We start from the raw sequence: 16,220 nt of genomic DNA, 5'->3' as shown, positions 1-16,220 counted from the left end.
GTATGAAATATGCATATCTACAGTAGCCACCAAGCTAACTCGGCTTAAGTCTCTCTTGTCACCGGCCTGAAAGTTGGAGAGATGAGCGCTTCGTCAAATACCCGCGATACATCGGTCAAGTTTCCCAAAATGTTGAGAATTGGTGAAAGCATGTCCGATTCGCTTTGGATGACCGCGACTCTGGTCGCCTTGTCATTCCACTGAAAGTACACCGACCCACGCATGACGACACGCTGACCCAGCAGTTTGATGGAAAGCGGGGGCCACGATTCTCCTTGTTCAGCTTCGTTGACCAAGTGAGGAAAGGCTCGTCGTAGCGCGTTGGCAGAAATCGTGACGCTTGTCGTAGTTGTTGCGACCACGGAGGCTTTGTCCATACGCTCGAGGTCAACGTGGATATCCTCAAAGAAGTGTGAGACCAGCACCCAATTGTCCAGCAGCGCGTACATGCCGCTACCCGAGGCGCTTATCACGTCAGGCACCATGACACTCTCCAAGAACGACAATCCGTGCACGTGCTCAGCTGCTGGGAGCGGCCTCAAGGCGCGTTGGAAGAGGTGGAAGTACTCGGACGCAATATTCCACAGCGATTTGTAGGTTGGAGCGTCGATCAGCTTCTTCTGGCGCCAAGCTCCAAGCCGCTCAATCTCTTCTTGTAACTGGGCGCTCTCTTCTTCAAGGCGTTGAATCAACCCGCGCTGCCTATGCCGGTATCTCGCTTGGTTCAGTCTGCGACGTTCTCGAAGCGCGGCACTGATAGCTGGTGCTGCTGGAGTTGACCTTGAATTGAGCAAGATGGGGTTTAAGCTTGGTGGGCTTGGGTCTTGGATCCTGCTGCGAGGCGGACTTGGACGTGGGACCACGACCGAGATCACCTCGTCGCTGAAAGACTGACAGTTGGGTGGCTGGAACGTGTAGGTGGCCATTGAAAACGGGCGTGGCTGGTGTCGAGTAGAACGTGAAATCGAGAATGAAGCACAATTTGGCAACCATACGTCTACTGCACGTCAACTTAAAGTCGCCATAATCTTGCTGTTTGTGCTGGCGATTGCCCCACACCACAGAGCCCGCATGTTTGGTCATGGTCTCAATTGGTGCTGCTCTGCTGAGCAAAGGCTTCTTGAGTTTTTGCGTTGACTCGTTGCTGAGCATTAATCAGGGATGTTTCGTGCTGGGCTCAATGTGCACGAAAGTGCGCTAGCTGCTGCAACAAGGCAACTTGTAAACTTGACCTGACCTCTAAACTGACACACGACAGTATCACTCCCCCGACCATTCGCTGAAACTAGAAAAGATCTTTCGTTCTTTTCATCCAATCAAACCACCAGAAGATCTTTTCATTTTTGAGGGGGAGGGGAGGATATTTTCCGTTCCAAGCTCGAAGCAAGGCGAAGGTGACGAAGATCCGCCGCTCTCTGCATGGCCAACTGCGCGAGATCCGCGTCTCTAACTGCTGTTGCTATTGCAGGTTAATCCAGACACGCACCATGAGCAGCACCGGCGCCGGCTACGACTACTCGGCGGGCACGTTCTCGCCCGAGGGCCGCATCTTCCAGGTGGAATACGCCAAGAAGGCCGTCGAGAACAGCGGGTACGATAAATAACCCATGTATCCATGCAGCAATGGAGATACATGCTAGGTTTTAGTGACCGGTGCAATTATCATGTATTTCTGTAGCACGAGCATCGGTATCAAGTGCACGGACGGCATCATCATGGGCGTGGAGAAGACGCTGCTATCCAAGATGCTGGTGCCCGGCACGCACCGCCGCATCTACGCCATCGATCGCCACGTGGGTCTGTCCATGGCGGGACTCGTGGCCGACGGCCGCCAGCTCGTGAACCGCGCGCGCGAGGAGGCGCTCAACTACAGGAAGAACTACGGCTGCAGCATCCCGCCGCACCTCCTGGCCGAGCGCATGGGCCAGTTCGTGCACTACTACACGCTGTACGGCTCCATCCGGCCTTTTGGCACGGCCATCATGCTCGCCGGCTATGACCAGGACACCAAGAAGTCGAGTCTCTACATGGTGGAGCCCTCGGGAGTCACCTACGTACGTTCAAGGACTCTGGATATTTTTTTATATTGTGCTTACGGCTGAAATATTTGCTAATTGCTGTCGTGGCGATTGCAGAGCTACCGTGGCTGCGCGCTGGGCAAGGGCCAGCAGTCGGCCAAGACAGAGATCGAGAAGTACAAACTCTTCGACATGACGTGCCGCGAGGCCATGAAATACGTTGCCAAGATGTACGTGGAGACGTGGCTATGATACCTCAGTATTGTTGTTGCAGTGGAGCTAACAAGTGTTTGTTCTGTGGCTGCCCCTGCCAGTCTGAACACGCTGCACGATGAGGTGCGCCACCCGTTCGAGCTGGAGCTGAGCTGGATCTGCGAGGAGACGAACTGGCAGCACCACCTGGTGCCGGACAACCTGCGCGACGAGGTGAACGAGTGGGCCGTCCAGTCTATCAAGGAGGACGAGATGGCCGACGACGACGATGATGACGACGAGTAAGTTGCAGGATCTCCCCACTCTTTGAAGCGTAGCGGTCGTTTGGCGTTCTCTGGCCGAAGGTCTTGGGAGTCGATTCCCCCGACAAATGCATCGAGAGGAGCCTTCGAAATCGGTTAAACATGCTGCATAGGCGCAATAAAGACGACAATACATGACAGAGACGTTCCTGTTCGGTTGAAGCTGTTTCCAAAATCTGCTTGGCGCCCGGGAAATTTAGATGGAGTGATATCCGTCATCCGCTGCGCGGGCCATGGCGCCGCCCCTTCCATGCCATTTAACCGCTAGGCGTCGCCAAGTAGGCGACATGCCCAGCAGCTACACTTCTACCGATGGCATGTCGACACCTATTGCGCGCCTTCCTGCAGCAAGCATACAGTACCTGTCATGTAACGCAACGAAAAACAAATAAAAAGACGACGCCGTAAGAGAATGGGAAAATGAATCCGTTATAAAGTAATAGGTTGGTCACCCCCCCCCCCGCCACCACGGGGCGGATGGCGCTTATACACTCGACAATAATAGACTACTACACGCATTATAATGAAAGTACACTGGTGGTCGGTCGGTCTCTCCCTCTTTCTCCGTACTTGTCGTCTCGCAGTGCTGAGGCACCTTAAATAGTAAATACTCCACTGCTGCGCATCCCCTCCCCGTTCAGCTACAGGACAAGCTGGCGGTCGAGTCGTCGCTGAAGCTCAACGACACGAGGCTCTCGCGCTCGCGCTCGTCGTCGTCGCAGATGCTCGAGGACGAGCACGTGCTGCTGAGCGGGGTCGCGTGGCGGCGCGCGGGCCGACGCATGGCCAGCATGCGCAGGTCCATCTCGCGGTACATGATGACGCTCCACTTGCACTCGCCCGAGCAGTAGCAGTCCACCTGGTCGTCGGGGATCTGCAGCGAGAAGAAGGACACGCCGCAGTTGCTGCACACGAGCGGCAGCCCCGAGACGCTGGGCCGGCGCTCGCCGCAGCAGTCGTCGTCGTCGTCCTCGTCGTCCTCGTAGACGTCGTAGGCGGCGGAATGGGAATGCTCGGACGCCGCCATGAGCGCCAGCACCTCGAGGTCCACGGCCTCGTCCATGGTGCGCGCCGAGCCGTCGGAGCGCGCGTCCGCGTCCGGCGCCGGCTTGCACAGCCAGTCGCAAGCCAAGAGGCCGAGGCCCGGGGCCGCGCTCGCCTGAGACACCATGTTGAAGACGGCGGCTGGAGAGGGATCAGTTACGGGCAGTCTATCTAGAGGCGGTCGCTCGGCCCAGCGCGCGGCAAATTGCGAAGTGACACGAGTCCTGCTTGGCCGGGATCTTCCCTGTTTCCGCTTGGCCCCATATAGGGGCCGGCCGCGCTTCTGGCGGTTTGCTCGCTGTCGCGCTCATCCCCGCCGTGCCGCTGCCGTGCCTCGCGCGCCCTGTCGCCCAGCCCTGTGTGAATGTATGGCGGGATCCGCTGCCGGCGCCAAGGGTCGCGGTGGTCGACCCATTTTAACGCTGGCCGGCCAATGGGAACGCGCGTCTGATAACGTACCGTACGTTCCGCATCCGGCGCAGAAACGGGCCACCAACGGCGCGCCGTGCGATTGGCCGAAAAGCGTTTTTCGAACAAGTTGAAAAAAAAACGCGCGCCCCGCGGAAAACTTTTTGACTCAGCGCGGGGCGAATTCAAATTCAAACGCGGCTCGCTTGGCCCAAGCGGCTTGGGCGGCGGTTGCCGCCGCCGCTGCTGTTGCTGCTGCATTGCTGGCTTGTTTCGCAGGAACGCTACGCGCTGCGCGTGGTCAGCAAAGGATCGATGCTGGATCTTGGTGGCAGGACGGCTGGCTGCGCTGCACGACGATGGCCGTCTCCGCAGTGATGGTGGACAGCCGGCGCCGGCAAAGCCCCGTTGCGAGGCTTGTCTCGCCGCGTGGGTTGCTGCGCCCAGTTGCAGCGTGGTTGAAGCGAAGGCCCAGCCGGCAATTCGTCAGCGAGTTGTAAGTGTCCGCTGCTGGCGGACTCAGTCGTTGTCGGCGTTTCCCCGCCGTTTTGCGCGGTTTCCCGCGCATTTCAACTCGGCGCCGAGTCAGCGGAATCAGCTACGTGTGACGTCGCGCAAAACGTCTGAGCCAAAGCGCGCGCGTGACGCACAGCGCCGACCCAATCGCGCGCGCTGCTTGGGGCCGCGCAGGGCGCTCATTGGTGTATGCGGCTCCCGGCGCAGTTTTGACCGCCGATCTTGCCTCACAACAGCAGCGAGCTCAATTGAGGCCGGACCTGCTTCCACGCTTTCCCTCCAGCGGCGCGCAATGCTGCTCGAGCGCGAGCACGACCATTATCGTAACGGGTGCGATAGTGCGGATGGCTTCGCTTTTACGCCGCTTTGCCCGCGACTGGCAAATGTGGAAAAAGCCTCGCGTGGACCGCAGGACGAGGCTCCGCTCGCACAACACGGCTCGGTTTTTCCATCTCTTGCCGTGGCGACAATGTGCATACGCTGCGCTCGAATGCTCATACACTGTGCATACAAGTGGTGGCATCGCCGGCAAAGCCGCCATGAGTCAACTGGCGAGGCTCCATTTGACACATGAAACGCACGCGAGGGCTACTCTGTTCGGCCGAACCGTTCGCCAATTACCCCCGCTGACTAACCAGCAGTAGCTAGCAAGCGATCCTACTTGTTGCAGCGAGGATTTCGGCACTCGAGAGCGGCATCCAGCGCCGCGCCGTGAACCAAGAGCGCTCGCCGCGCGCCATGTGGTGGCCAGCATTGCTCGACGGCGACCATGAAAGATCGTGCGGGTGTGGTCCACATCTTCAAGATCAGCTTTGGCAGGGGTCGACCACCGAAGGTCCCTGATATCATCTTGGGCAGGCTCTGGCTTTTGATTGGCGCGCTTTTTATTTCAAAGCGAGTGGCCCCTTCCTCCCTCAGAGCGGATAGAGTATTAGCTAAGACAGAGCCTGCGCGTGCCATGGCGACGCCCAGCAGCAGCGGCAGCGTGCCGACTCCTCGGCCCAAGGCGCGCAGCACGAACCTCACGCACGAGCAGAAGCGACTTATCTGCCTGCACGCGCGGCAGTTCCCCAAGACCACGCAGGCGCAGCTGGGCCAGTGGGCCAAGGAGCAGTTCAACCTCGAGTATGTGCCGTCGCAGGCGGCCATGAGCTACATGCTCAAGAAGCGCGCGCAGTTCGAGCTCGTGTCGGGCGAGGGCCGCGACTACAAGAAGCTGCGCACCGTCAAGTGCCCCGAGGTGGACTCGGCGCTGGCCAACTGGTTCCTCTACTACCAGGCCAGGCGCTTCAAGCTGCCGGGCGACCTGGTGCGCCACAAGGCGCGCGTGTTCTACGAGCTGCTGGCCCCGCAGCTGCCCGAGAGCGTCACGAGCGCGCCACCGCAGTTCTCCAATGGCTGGATGCACTCCTTCATGGGCAGACACGGCTTCTCGCTCGGAGGAGGCAAAGGCAGCAAAGGGGGCAGAGCACCGCGCGTGCAGCAGGACGACTCGGACGGCAGGCCCAAGTTCTCTCCGGAGACGTCGGTGATCTCCACCCCGGACCATATCAAGACGGCGGTCATGGGCGTGCCTCCGGAGAACGTCTACTGGCTGCACGAGACGCGGCTGTTCTACGCTATGAGCCCCGACAGGCAGGCGCTGCCCACGGGCCACCACCCGGAGAAGAAGCTGACCATGCTGTTGGCAGTTAATGCCGACGGGAGTGACAGAATCAACCCGTTCTTCGTCGGCCCACACCCGCTACCTGCAGATGTCAATGTGAATGCGGAGGACCGACAGTACCAGTTCGCCTGCAACCACAAGGCCTGGGTGCCGCCCACGATGCTCCGCGACTGGCTCATGGCGCTGGATTGGCGCATGCGTGTGACTAACCGCAAGATCGTGCTCATTGTGGACTCGATAGCTGCTATGAGTGTGCAGAAGGCGTCGATGTCGAATGTCAAAATGCACTTTGTGGAGCGGAACCACGCGGGAGAGCTCTGTGTGCGCGCTCTAGAGATGGGGATCGTGGCGGGGGTGAAGCGTCGGTACCGCCATCAGCTCTTGGACTATGCGCTGGATCGACGCGAGGAAGGCCAGCTCGATATCTATGATGTTCCGTTGCAGCAAGTGGTGGAGTGGGTGACGCATGGATGGCAACAGATCCCGCGGTCGCGTATTATGGCTGCCTTCGCGCACGTGGGTGTGATGGTGACTACCGAGACAGGGGCGGAGGTGGTGCCGGACAACCGTATCGACGATAAGCTGGACGCGCAGATCCAAGTGCTACTGAAGCGTCTGAAGCTTATCAGTCCCATGCGGTTGATTGAAGTGGTGGCTCCTTCTTCCGAGAGAGCATGCGATGAAGACCTCACAGACGCAGACTTTGCCGACTCGGCACTGCATGCTACGCAGGGCACGGTGGGGATGCAAGTCAGCACCGAAGATCTTACGCGCCACACGATAACACAGGTTGGAACCGCCTCATCAGCAGAAAACTCCTCGGGCTCATCGATCCCATTCGACTCGCAGGGTGTATCACGTCCAGTTGCTTCTCGTCGCAACAGCAACACTACCAGCGCTGCCAGCAGTTTTATCAGCGACTATCCTGGGTTCGACCAAGGGTACCCCGGTTCGTTTGAGGACACTTGGCTGGGGTGGAACGCGCAACGAGTTGCGACGGCCCCAGTCCGCCAGCCTGTGCGCGACCTGGAGGCAGTGCAGACGACGATCCGCCTGGCCACCGAGATGAACTGCGACCCCGTGGTGATGATGGAGCTCACGCGAATCCAGAACGAGGTGGCGAATCGCGACCCGAGTGCTTCCAACTCCACGACGCTGACTGCGCCGACCCAGCAGCCTTCGCGCAACACCGGCATCTGTCAATTCCGCTTCGGAGCCCCCACTCGGCGCCTGCTCTAAGCTGTCATTATCAACGTCCATCTTCTCGCTTGTTGCAGTAAATGTAGCCATGTCCGCTTCAACTTGCCTCTCATTGGTGGAAATACGAACAAAGATTTTCTTCCGAGTCTTTATCCCAATCAACATTTAGCAGCGAAGAAGGCGCAACTCCACCCGCGTCCTCGCCTTGCGCATTAGCGAGCGGACCAGCAGCAACCCGAGGCAATATGTCGCACCGCAAGAAAGTGCTGCTCAAGCTGATCATCCTGGGCGACAGCGGGTACGTCCTCTCGCTCTGTTCGCATCGATCTACGACCCTCTAACGAAGATTGAGATGGCGTGTTTGCTGTTGACAGCGTGGGCAAGACGTCGCTCATGAACCAGTACGTGAACCAGAAGTTCAGCAACCAGTACAAGGCCACGATCGGCGCCGACTTCCTCACGAAGGAGATCATGTTGGACGACAAGCTGGTGACGATGCAGATCTGGGACACGGCCGGCCAGGAGCGCTTCCAGAGCCTGGGCGTGGCTTTCTACCGCGGCGCCGACGCCTGCGTGCTGGTCTACGACATCACGAACCCCAAGGTAGGGGCGCTGCTGGGGGAGGTTCAGGGGCTTAGTTGTGGGGAATGCTGATTATACTTGCTATTGTTCAGTCTTTTGAGAAGTTGGACACGTGGCGGGACGAGTTCCTGGCGCAGGCGGGACCGAGAGACCCGGACGCCTTCCCGTTCATTGTGCTGGGCAACAAGGTGGACAAGGAGTCGGAGCGGAGGGTGAGCAGCCCTGCAACGGTGTTATGTTGGGAGGCGGAAGAAGGTGCTGAAGTTGTTGTGGTGTGCAGGTTCGGAAGGAGAAGTCGCAGGAGTGGTGCCGCTCCAAGAACGTCCAGCAGGTAGGAGGGTGGAGAGCTTTGGGAGAACCTGGTATGGTACTGACGGTGAATTATGTTTGTTGCAGCCTATTCAGCACTTTGAGACGAGTGCGAAGGAGGCGACCAGTGTGGAGGAGGCCTTCCAGACGATTGCCAGCTCGGCACTGCAGAAGGGTCAAGAAGATGACATGTACGTGTGGATGTCATTAGCCGAGTTGATGTTGTCGTGTATGTGGTGAAACTGAATTTAATGGTTGTGGGTCGATCGTTGTCTACAGCTACGTTCCGGAGACGATTGATCTTAGTGGCACGTCGTCGAAGCGCGAAAGCTCTTCATGCTGTTAAGTGCTACCGTCGTGGACTGTGGGAACTGGTTTGACGGAAACGTGAGTGACAACAAGATAACCAATGCGAGAAGGTTGTGGAGCAAGAAGTAGCGGGAAGGGGCTAGCCTTGCTAGACGAGCGCAGCTCCAGTCTCACTTGTGCTGCGCGAGAAATGCATTTGTCCGTTTTCTTTTATCATGGTTGTTGCGCTTACTTTGCAACGGGTGAAGGATGCTCGACTGCAGTCTTCGTTGAACCTCTCAATGCTCCCCCAAGGGATAGCAAAGGTACGTGGATCCGCTTCTTCTTTTGCTGCTTCTTGAGCTCTAGACGCTCCGCTTCTAGCTGTTGGCGCCGACTTTCAATCCGCTTTTGCACTTGAATCCTTCGCCAGCGACAGTAAACCTTGAGCTGAGCTGCCAGCTCCACAGCCTCCTCGACATCTCGAGTTGGGACTGGTTTTGGAGGGCCGAACTCGTACCGACTCCACTCCTTTGGATCCACCTGCTCTTCTTCGTCTGTGGCGACCATGTACTTGCGCAGTTGCTTCTTGTTCGTCTCACGTATTGCAATCTCCCGTTTCAGGAAGGTCAGCTCTCGGGCAACAACGTTCGGATCCTGCTCTCGATGGCGATGCAGGAAATCGTCGAGTGCTGTATTTTACGCAAATTAATCGTCAGGGCCACCGAAAGCGGTCATGCCAGCACTAGGATCAACGATACCTTTCGCGTGATCAACTGGACGAGGACCCCGATACTTTCGCACAGGTGACGGTGGTGTGGTTGCACCCTCATGCTCCTCAGAAGCTGAAACCCCAGTCTCCTTGGCCATATACTTGCGTAGGTCCTCCTGCTGGCGGAGTTCAACCTGGTCACCATGGCAGTCCACGCAGAGGTAATTGAGCTCCGGGTCTCCGAGGTCACCACAGCCTGCGCGGCATTGAGCTTTCACGTGGACACTCATATCGGCTACTCGTTCTTTCGCACAAAAAGTATGTAACTCCCGTTATATGAACACCATTGCAATGCAGCAGCTCTCAATTTGGACGCTTAGTCTTGATGCTGCCTCGTCCTTCAGCTGCGTGAATGTCCTCTAACACGATGCACTAGGGAAGAAGCTACGGCGCTTTGGGGTCTTGCAAATAGAACGGGTGGAATGAGATCAAGCCGCTGCTCCAGGCAACACTCAACAGTGCTCCATGCTTGAAGTTTGAGGCAAATGCAAGCTTTCGCGGCACGCCGGCGTTAGGAGGTCCGCGCAATAGTCCACTGTCAACATTCCCACGTTAGTGTGTGCTTCCACTATGTCGCAATCCATCAAGAGTCACATACCTGCGTGTGAAAATCAGGAAAGGCTGCCAAGCCACGCTGAAAATGGCGACCAACTTCGAGGTGCCAGCTTGGTGAGAGCCCGATGCAGTAGTTTTATACGTGACTGCTACCCTTGTTCCACTTTGATCCCATGCGATGTTTTGGACCTTGCCACCAACAATGCTACAAAAAGTATGTCAGCAACTGAGCCCGAGTATTGAAAGCTAAGCGATAACGTACGCAGACGTGCTTCGGTCCAGCGAAAACAGCTCCTTCTCAGCGAACTCGAGAGCGGGTGAACTAATCTGTGCGTCTGTATCAGCAAATACACAGTTGAATATGTTAGTATTTCCTATTCGCACATGACGTCAACGCTACCAGCAGCACATACCTATCGATGGAGGGCAATCCTGGAAAATGTACGGATACAGAAGGTCGCTGTTCCGAAGCGCCACGAGCATGCACCTGCCGTCACTCGACCATCCACAGCCCTGCAAAATACATTTTACAAGGAGCAGCACAGTTAGCACAGTAGTCACAGAGACTGCATCAACTCGAATCTGCTAGCATACCCCGGCGGCAATCTCCCACGTCTCCCTCTTCCAGGTCAGGGTCTCCCACATCAACGACACGCCACTCCTGGCAACAGCACGCAATTTCAGACAGCGTCAGCACACAGTACGCCTCCTCTAAAAGCACAACACGGTAGTCCTTACTCTGTGGTCACGAATAAATACTCGCCAGTCGGCGACCAATGCAGCGCCGCCAGCTTGTACGGGCTCTGCAGCTCGGTTTTCCTGGAGAAGATGGCGTCGAACACAATCACCGACCTCGATCCTTTTCCAAAAGCCGCCAGCAAACTGCCGTCCGCGTTCCAGCTCACTTGGCTGAATGGGGCGTTGCTCGGGTGCTTCAAAATCTCCAGCAGCACCGGTTCTAAGCCACAATAGAAACAGTCAGCCCCACTTCATCCCCAAACATACTACCCTCAAGCCACCCACCTTTCTTCTTCTGCGGCACCTTCCACAGGAACACTCCCGACCTGCAGGCCACGGCCAGCGTGTCCCCCGTGAACTTGCCCCACTCAATGCTGCCAACGTCCACCTGCCTGGGGTGTTCCAGCACGCGCGCGTCCCACGTCGCGCTCTCCACGTGGTAGAGCGCGACAACTCCGTCCAGCTGCGCCACAGCCAGCAGGTTCTTGGTCGGGTGCCAGCTCAGGTCCACGATGCTCTCGCCCGTGGCCGAGTCCGCCACGAGCTCCGATGGCTCCGGCAGCTCCTCGTCCTCCGCGCCCGTCGCAGCGCTCAGGAGCCTCTGCGCGGCGCCCCCAGCAGCCTCCAGCGCCGTGTTCAGCAGCTTCAGCTCATCGTCCATCAGGAAGCTCCTGGCGCTGCGCAGCGTGCGCTTCAGCAGCCGCAGCGCGCCCGAGTCCAGCTCCTCGTCCTGCTCATCCGTCAGCGACTCGCTCTGGCCGAAGGGCCGCGGCTTAGCGCTCGCCACACGCGCCGGGTGGTACACGCGGCCGCCGCGGCGGATGAACTCGTCGCCCAGGTGCGCGTCATCGTGCTGCGAGACGCTGTAGAGCTCGCCGTGCAGCTCGCCGAGCGTCACCGCGTCCTCCTTGGGCACGATCCAGGTCATTGTTGATGTGTGCGACTGGTGTGGCGCGAGGGTGTCACTAAAGAGGGGATTATGATGACTGTTAGTGACATGGATACTTTGCAATTTGCACCAATGCGGGTGGAGGTGGAAGTGGCGGCGTCCGGCAGCGCCACGAGCGCCGCGTACGTGTCATTGAAGACGTTCAGGAGCTTGGATGCGTCGTGGGGGTGCTATGCATCGCTGCAATGCTGCGAGACCCATCGGCCACGCGTTTTTCGATTGGAAATTGATGAAAAACTGACGGAGGACGGAGCTGCGAAGGTCCGCATTGACCACTGGCCGGAGGACAGAGCGGGCGGAGGCGTAGAAGGCTGCAGCAATGCAGTGGAGACAGGAGGTAAAATGGAGATGGGGTGCGTCCCGTCGTCGGCGGTGAGAGTGGTGCAGTACTTGACACTGGCGCCCGCCAGTGACAACCAGCCGAAGCTTGCACTCCCGTTCGTCAGGAGCTTGCTGCGTAGGCGGATTCTCGCCGGACGAACTGGCATCATTGCTCTACAAAGTGACGGATTGGATTATGGCGAATGGACGTACGAAGCTTATTTCCGTGGTCGCAATAGGGAGGACGCTGATCTACTGTACGACGGTGGAGTCGTGACGGATAAAACTCTCGTACTGGTGTTCCCGTCCGCTTCGACTGCACCGACGAGTAGGAAATGGAGCTACCAGCCTGTAGGCGTCCACGCGAGAGGGTTCAAAGAACTGGTGGCGATGGCACTTCGTGGAGTGGATCGCGATTCAGATGAAGCGGCGAAGGCTATTGCTGCCCCTCACTCGTTGCTGTTGCATGCACCGAATGGTGCCGGCAAGACCACGTTGGTGCATCAGATTGCGGAGGAGCTTGGGGCGAACTTGCTTATGCTAGATGGAGGCTTGCTGGCCTCCCCACAACTGAAGCTGGAAGACTTCTTTTCGGTTGCGCTGCGGATTCAACCGTGCGTGTTGCTGCTGGAGGATCTGGAGCTGCTGTTCCCGATGACACTTGACGAGACCAAGTATAAACTTGTCTGTCGCCTCGTGAACTGCCTTGAAAGCATTCGTAAGTATCTCTTCAATTTGTGCTATTGCTGTTGCTATAAACTCACGTCTTGCTGACGTGTGTTTCACAGAGAAGTCGGAGTCTGTTCGTGTTGCTGTCATTGGAACCGTATCAGTCCTTGCTACTTTGCACTCGAAAGTGCGGCAGCTTCTCACCGAAGAAGTTTTCCTCGATGTAAGTGATTTTATCTGCAGCCATCAGGATTTCGGTGATCTTATTGTTGGGTGTGTATATGTTTACAGGTTCCTGACAAGCAATGGACGCTGGGCTTGCTAACGTCGCTACTCCCGTCCTCGAATGCACTGCGACCCGAATTCTTGATGTCTTTGGCTGTCCGGTACGGGCAGAGGCCCAGCAATATTGCTGCGATCGCTCAACAAATCTGCATGCGGTTGCCACAAAGCGGCAGCGAAGACATCAGTGTCACCCTGCTTGAGTCGGAAATCGCCGCTGCTGCACGCGAAATCTCAAGTACGAGCCATGGCGCGGATACTCTCAGTTCCTCCGTGCCTGACGTATCGTGGGACGACATCGGCGGCCTAGAGCGCGTCAAGCAAAACTTAATTGAGATGGTCGTGTGGCCACTGGAGAAGCCGCATGTCTTTCGACGCATGGGGATCTCACCGCCTTTGGGTATGGTGCTACACGGGCCTCCTGGTACAGGAAAGACGATGCTCGCAAAAGCAACAGCCAAGGCAAGTGGCTGCAACTTTCTGAATCTGGCAGCTAGCGACCTCATGAAGGCTGAAATTGGCGAGAGTGAGAAGGCTATCACGCGCGCGTTCGACACGGCTCGCGCACTGAGTCCTTGTATGATCTTCATTGACGAATTCCAGTCACTCTTTGGCAATCGGTCGACTGCCGGCCAAACAACGTCTAGGATGATCTCCCAGCTTCTGATGGAGCTCGATGCTCTGAAGGCTGTATCTGATGACAACGAAATTCATGGAGATGCTGCTGCATCTTCAGCAATGGGCAGTATTTCGACAGGCCGGATATTTGTCCTCGCTGCAACGAACGCTTTGTCTGCAATTGATCCAGCATTCCTCCAGCCAGGTACGCCTCCTCATGAAGTTTAGCCAGCCATCTGAATGCTAACATTTTCTTGTGCCCGCACCAGGCCGTTTTGAGAATGTCGTCCACGTTGGTTTGCCCAACGCCAGCGAGCGCAAGGCCATCCTGGAGATCCAGCGCAATAAAATGCCGTGGAGCCAAGACGTCAACCTCGCTAAACTCGTGGAGCAAACCAACGGTGCTAATGCGGCGTCATTGATCGCGTTGTGCCAGTCTGCAGCAATCCAGGCCATGCAACGGATACCACCGAGCGCCGCAGTGGACGAGCAGGTGAGCAAAATGCACATACTTGTTGTGGTGATATCGACTGACGGAATGATTTCTGCTTTACCTAGTGCATTGCAATGAACGACTTCGTCGCAGCGTTGGCGAAAGGCAACTTCGATTTCCAAGATCCCGAGCAATAAACAAAGCGGATACATGCTCGCAGGAAAGATGCAACAATGGAAAGCAATGGTGCCCTTGAATTACCAGAATCATCATCGCCAGACTATTCTCTAATCATCGAAGCTCGCGTACGCAAGCAACGCCGTTTTGACGGCCGGAGGGAACTCGAACAAGGACAATTCGCCTTGAAATACCTCTGTGATGCGATAAATACCGCTGTCGATTCCTGTGCAACAGAAACAAAATCATCAGTTAGTCAACAATGTCACTCAGCCGAGGATAAGTACACATTAACCAACCTTTTGCTAGGGCAGTCGCTTCTTGCACGTAGACATCAGTCGTACTGCTCTCCTTCAGACACGTTTCCATGTACGCCTCCAAGGCATGGCGGCACTCCATCAGTGATGAGAGCACAGCGGGTACAGTGTGCTGTGACAGACAAAAACAAAAGCATGGAGAGTGATTAGCATCAGAAGAATTCTGACATGAACGGCAACAAGGCGAAACATACCTGAACATATCCCTGCTTGTCCTCCGCACGCGAGACACTCACGAGGTGGCACAGCAAAGACTCGGCTGCGCGGACGATCTTCGCCCGCTGGAACACGCGCCGACGAGCCTCTTCCATCACGAAGCGGCGGATAGCAAACTGCAGCTTGGACTCGACGAAAAACTTAATGGGCGACTTCACACTGGCGGAGGAGATGCGGAGGTTCGCCAAGTGCGGGTACTGGTGAAGCAGGAGCAGCGGGTGGGCGTCCTGCTGCGAGTTCAAGAAGCGTAGGAGAGAAACCACGGACTGCTCGAGAGCCAACGCACCCGTGGAAGAGTTGTCTCCAGCAGAGTCCTTCCTCTCGGGCAGCGTGTTCAGCAGCTGCAGCATGAGCGTGAATCCATCGACCACAGCGGTCGTCGAACTGAACAGCGCGTTCCATCGATCCCGAGACGAGAACAGCGTTTCGCGTGCGGCGGCGTCAAACTTGCAGCCAGACAGGTTCTCAAACTTGAACAAACTATCCAGAGTCTCCACATCCTCGGCGTCCGCAGGAGCCTTGGGCGTCTTCTTGTCCGAGATCTGCTTCACTGCCGCGTCCATGCGCTTGTGCAGGGCCTGAAGGTACTGTTCATTTAGCGGCGTGCTGTTCTGCGGGTTGGCGGCAACATCCGTAGCGAAAAGCGCGCTCGCAACATCACCTTCCTTGGGCTTGACGGCTGCCAGCGAGTCCCACAAGTTGTTGCTGTCGCCAAACGCTCCGCCCAGCACCTGGTAGCTCGCGCGGAACAGCAGGATACGGAACACCGAGGCGGAGCTCAGAATGGCCAGGTTCTCCAGCACACTGGTAGTAACCTGGAACGTGACTCTGGGCGCATGCAGCGAGAAGAAGCCGGCCTCCGTCTCCGTCTCCTGCACCTCCAGCTCGCCACTACCACCGAACAGCCAGCTCAGCGCGCGTCCAGCGATGTACACCAGCACTCCGCGTCTCACCGCGCGCACCACGTCTCTCTGCATCTCCCTGACGAAGGCCGCGCGCGGGTCCAGCACGAACGGATCTTGGGCCAAGCTCGTCTCCATCACCACAAAGGACACGAACGTCACGAGGCCGCCAGCGACTGCGAAGGACCCGAAGTCCGCTGCAACTTGGGCGCTGGTCGCCATGCCATAGTACAGCGTCAGCTTCCACACGTACGAGTGCAGCACACACAGCAGCAGCAGCACTGGCAGCTGCGGCTGCTTACGCACGCGCGTCACGACGTCCACGAGCGCGCACACGGCAGTCTGCAGTCCTCCGCGAGTGCTGACGACCGGCTCGGCCTCCGCGCGTCGCGGCGTGGGCAGCAGCGCGAACCTGAGCGTCAGGTGGGCGACGGTGGCGGTCCATAGAAGACCCACAACCAACAGGAACGTCGTGAATCCCGGGAATTCCAGCGGAGACAGCACCGGCAGCAGAACCAGCAGCAGCAGCGGGAGGACGACGGCGCCGAGGGCCGTGAGCGCCACCGCGCGCAGCGTCTGCTGCAGTCGCTGCTGCAGATGCGGGTAGGGCAGGTCCGACAAGGCGGGAGATGCCGCAACGCCGCCCGTGTACAGCCGCAGCAGCGCGTACAGCACCTCGAGCGAGTGCGCGAAGCCCATGGCAGTCTAATGGCGGGGGATCTATG

At 57.6% G+C, this 16,220-nt stretch overlaps 11 protein-coding genes across 11 annotated transcripts; 6 read left to right on the top strand and 5 right to left on the bottom strand.

Annotated features, from left to right (window-relative positions):
* Nucleotides 1-65: 65 nt before the first annotated feature.
* On the bottom strand, nt 66-743 carry PHYSODRAFT_419444 (hypothetical protein; the record flags this gene model as incomplete). Its single annotated transcript, XM_009516927.1, has 1 exon — nt 66-743. A coding segment is annotated over one exon (678 nt), but the record flags the coding sequence as incomplete, so codon positions are not given.
* A 744-nt stretch (nt 744-1,487) lies between these two features.
* On the top strand, nt 1,488-2,801 carry PHYSODRAFT_293613 (hypothetical protein; the record flags this gene model as incomplete). The annotated part of the gene is made up of 5 exons (XM_009516926.1): nt 1,488-1,591; nt 1,679-2,054; nt 2,136-2,248; nt 2,333-2,512; nt 2,675-2,801. The coding sequence occupies 5 exons, from the start codon at nt 1,488-1,490 to the stop codon at nt 2,799-2,801; spliced, it is 900 nt and encodes a 299-aa protein (XP_009515221.1).
* Nucleotides 2,802-2,944: 143 nt separating this feature from the next.
* On the bottom strand, nt 2,945-3,835 carry PHYSODRAFT_353457 (hypothetical protein). The gene has a single exon (XM_009516925.1). It carries the CDS (start codon nt 3,702-3,704, stop codon nt 3,171-3,173), a length of 534 nt encoding a protein of 177 aa, XP_009515220.1. The 5' UTR covers nt 3,705-3,835; the 3' UTR covers nt 2,945-3,170.
* Nucleotides 3,836-3,945: 110 nt separating this feature from the next.
* Nucleotides 3,946-5,075, top strand: PHYSODRAFT_293611 (hypothetical protein; the record flags this gene model as incomplete). Its single annotated transcript, XM_009516924.1, has 3 exons — nt 3,946-4,037; nt 4,265-4,481; nt 4,509-5,075. 3 exons carry the CDS (start codon nt 3,946-3,948, stop codon nt 5,073-5,075), a joined length of 876 nt encoding a protein of 291 aa, XP_009515219.1.
* A 582-nt stretch (nt 5,076-5,657) lies between these two features.
* PHYSODRAFT_472947 (hypothetical protein) lies at nt 5,658-6,656 on the top strand (the record flags this gene model as incomplete). Its single annotated transcript, XM_009516923.1, has 2 exons — nt 5,658-5,978; nt 6,024-6,656. Coding segments are annotated over 2 exons (954 nt in total), but the record flags the coding sequence as incomplete, so codon positions are not given.
* Nucleotides 6,657-6,665: 9 nt separating this feature from the next.
* On the top strand, nt 6,666-7,511 carry PHYSODRAFT_539258 (hypothetical protein; the record flags this gene model as incomplete). The annotated part of the gene is made up of 1 exon (XM_009516922.1): nt 6,666-7,511. One exon carries the CDS (start codon nt 6,666-6,668, stop codon nt 7,404-7,406), a length of 741 nt encoding a protein of 246 aa, XP_009515217.1. The 3' UTR covers nt 7,407-7,511.
* A 31-nt stretch (nt 7,512-7,542) lies between these two features.
* On the top strand, nt 7,543-8,779 carry PHYSODRAFT_284160 (hypothetical protein). The gene is made up of 6 exons (XM_009516921.1): nt 7,543-7,665; nt 7,742-7,970; nt 8,042-8,161; nt 8,230-8,280; nt 8,346-8,449; nt 8,538-8,779. Exons 1-6 carry the CDS (start codon nt 7,613-7,615, stop codon nt 8,602-8,604), a joined length of 624 nt encoding a protein of 207 aa, XP_009515216.1. The 5' UTR covers nt 7,543-7,612; the 3' UTR covers nt 8,605-8,779.
* A 16-nt stretch (nt 8,780-8,795) lies between these two features.
* PHYSODRAFT_470153 (hypothetical protein) lies at nt 8,796-9,548 on the bottom strand (the record flags this gene model as incomplete). Its single annotated transcript, XM_009516920.1, has 2 exons — nt 8,796-9,238; nt 9,308-9,548. The coding sequence occupies 2 exons, from the start codon at nt 9,546-9,548 to the stop codon at nt 8,796-8,798; spliced, it is 684 nt and encodes a 227-aa protein (XP_009515215.1).
* Nucleotides 9,549-9,606: 58 nt separating this feature from the next.
* PHYSODRAFT_554264 (hypothetical protein) lies at nt 9,607-11,539 on the bottom strand (the record flags this gene model as incomplete). Its single annotated transcript, XM_009516919.1, has 7 exons — nt 9,607-9,853; nt 9,917-10,078; nt 10,136-10,208; nt 10,287-10,386; nt 10,468-10,534; nt 10,612-10,831; nt 10,897-11,539. The coding sequence occupies 7 exons, from the start codon at nt 11,537-11,539 to the stop codon at nt 9,703-9,705; spliced, it is 1,416 nt and encodes a 471-aa protein (XP_009515214.1). The 3' UTR covers nt 9,607-9,702.
* Nucleotides 11,540-11,632: 93 nt separating this feature from the next.
* On the top strand, nt 11,633-14,080 carry PHYSODRAFT_477499 (hypothetical protein; the record flags this gene model as incomplete). Its single annotated transcript, XM_009516918.1, has 5 exons — nt 11,633-12,599; nt 12,670-12,773; nt 12,842-13,655; nt 13,720-13,943; nt 14,009-14,080. 5 exons carry the CDS (start codon nt 11,633-11,635, stop codon nt 14,078-14,080), a joined length of 2,181 nt encoding a protein of 726 aa, XP_009515213.1.
* Nucleotides 14,081-14,170: 90 nt separating this feature from the next.
* PHYSODRAFT_466865 (hypothetical protein) lies at nt 14,171-16,194 on the bottom strand (the record flags this gene model as incomplete). The annotated part of the gene is made up of 4 exons (XM_009516917.1): nt 14,171-14,286; nt 14,360-14,489; nt 14,572-15,421; nt 15,497-16,194. The coding sequence occupies 4 exons, from the start codon at nt 16,192-16,194 to the stop codon at nt 14,171-14,173; spliced, it is 1,794 nt and encodes a 597-aa protein (XP_009515212.1).
* Between the last annotated feature and the right edge of the window lie 26 nt (nt 16,195-16,220).

Source organism: Phytophthora sojae, assembly GCF_000149755.1.
Source record: "Phytophthora sojae unplaced genomic scaffold PHYSOscaffold_1, whole genome shotgun sequence".
Classification (NCBI taxonomy): Eukaryota; Oomycota; class Peronosporomycetes; order Peronosporales; family Peronosporaceae; genus Phytophthora; species Phytophthora sojae.
This window is presented reverse-complemented; position numbering and strand designations above follow the sequence as displayed.

What these genes read in the sequence shown, in the direction of transcription:
- PHYSODRAFT_284160 (XM_009516921.1), top strand. Translation starts at nt 7,613, where the DNA reads ATGTCGCACCGCAAGAAAGTGCTGCTCAAGCTGATCATCCTGGGCGAC. An exon ending in ACAAGGAGTCGGAGCGGAGG is followed by an intron (nt 8,162 to 8,229) that starts GTGAGCAGCCCT and finishes TGTGGTGTGCAG; the next exon opens with GTTCGGAAGGAGAAGTCGCA. An exon ending in AAGGGTCAAGAAGATGACAT is followed by an intron (nt 8,450 to 8,537) that starts GTACGTGTGGAT and finishes CGTTGTCTACAG; the next exon opens with CTACGTTCCGGAGACGATTG.
- PHYSODRAFT_353457 (XM_009516925.1), bottom strand. Translation starts at nt 3,704, where the DNA reads ATGGTGTCTCAGGCGAGCGCGGCCCCGGGCCTCGGCCTCTTGGCTTGC.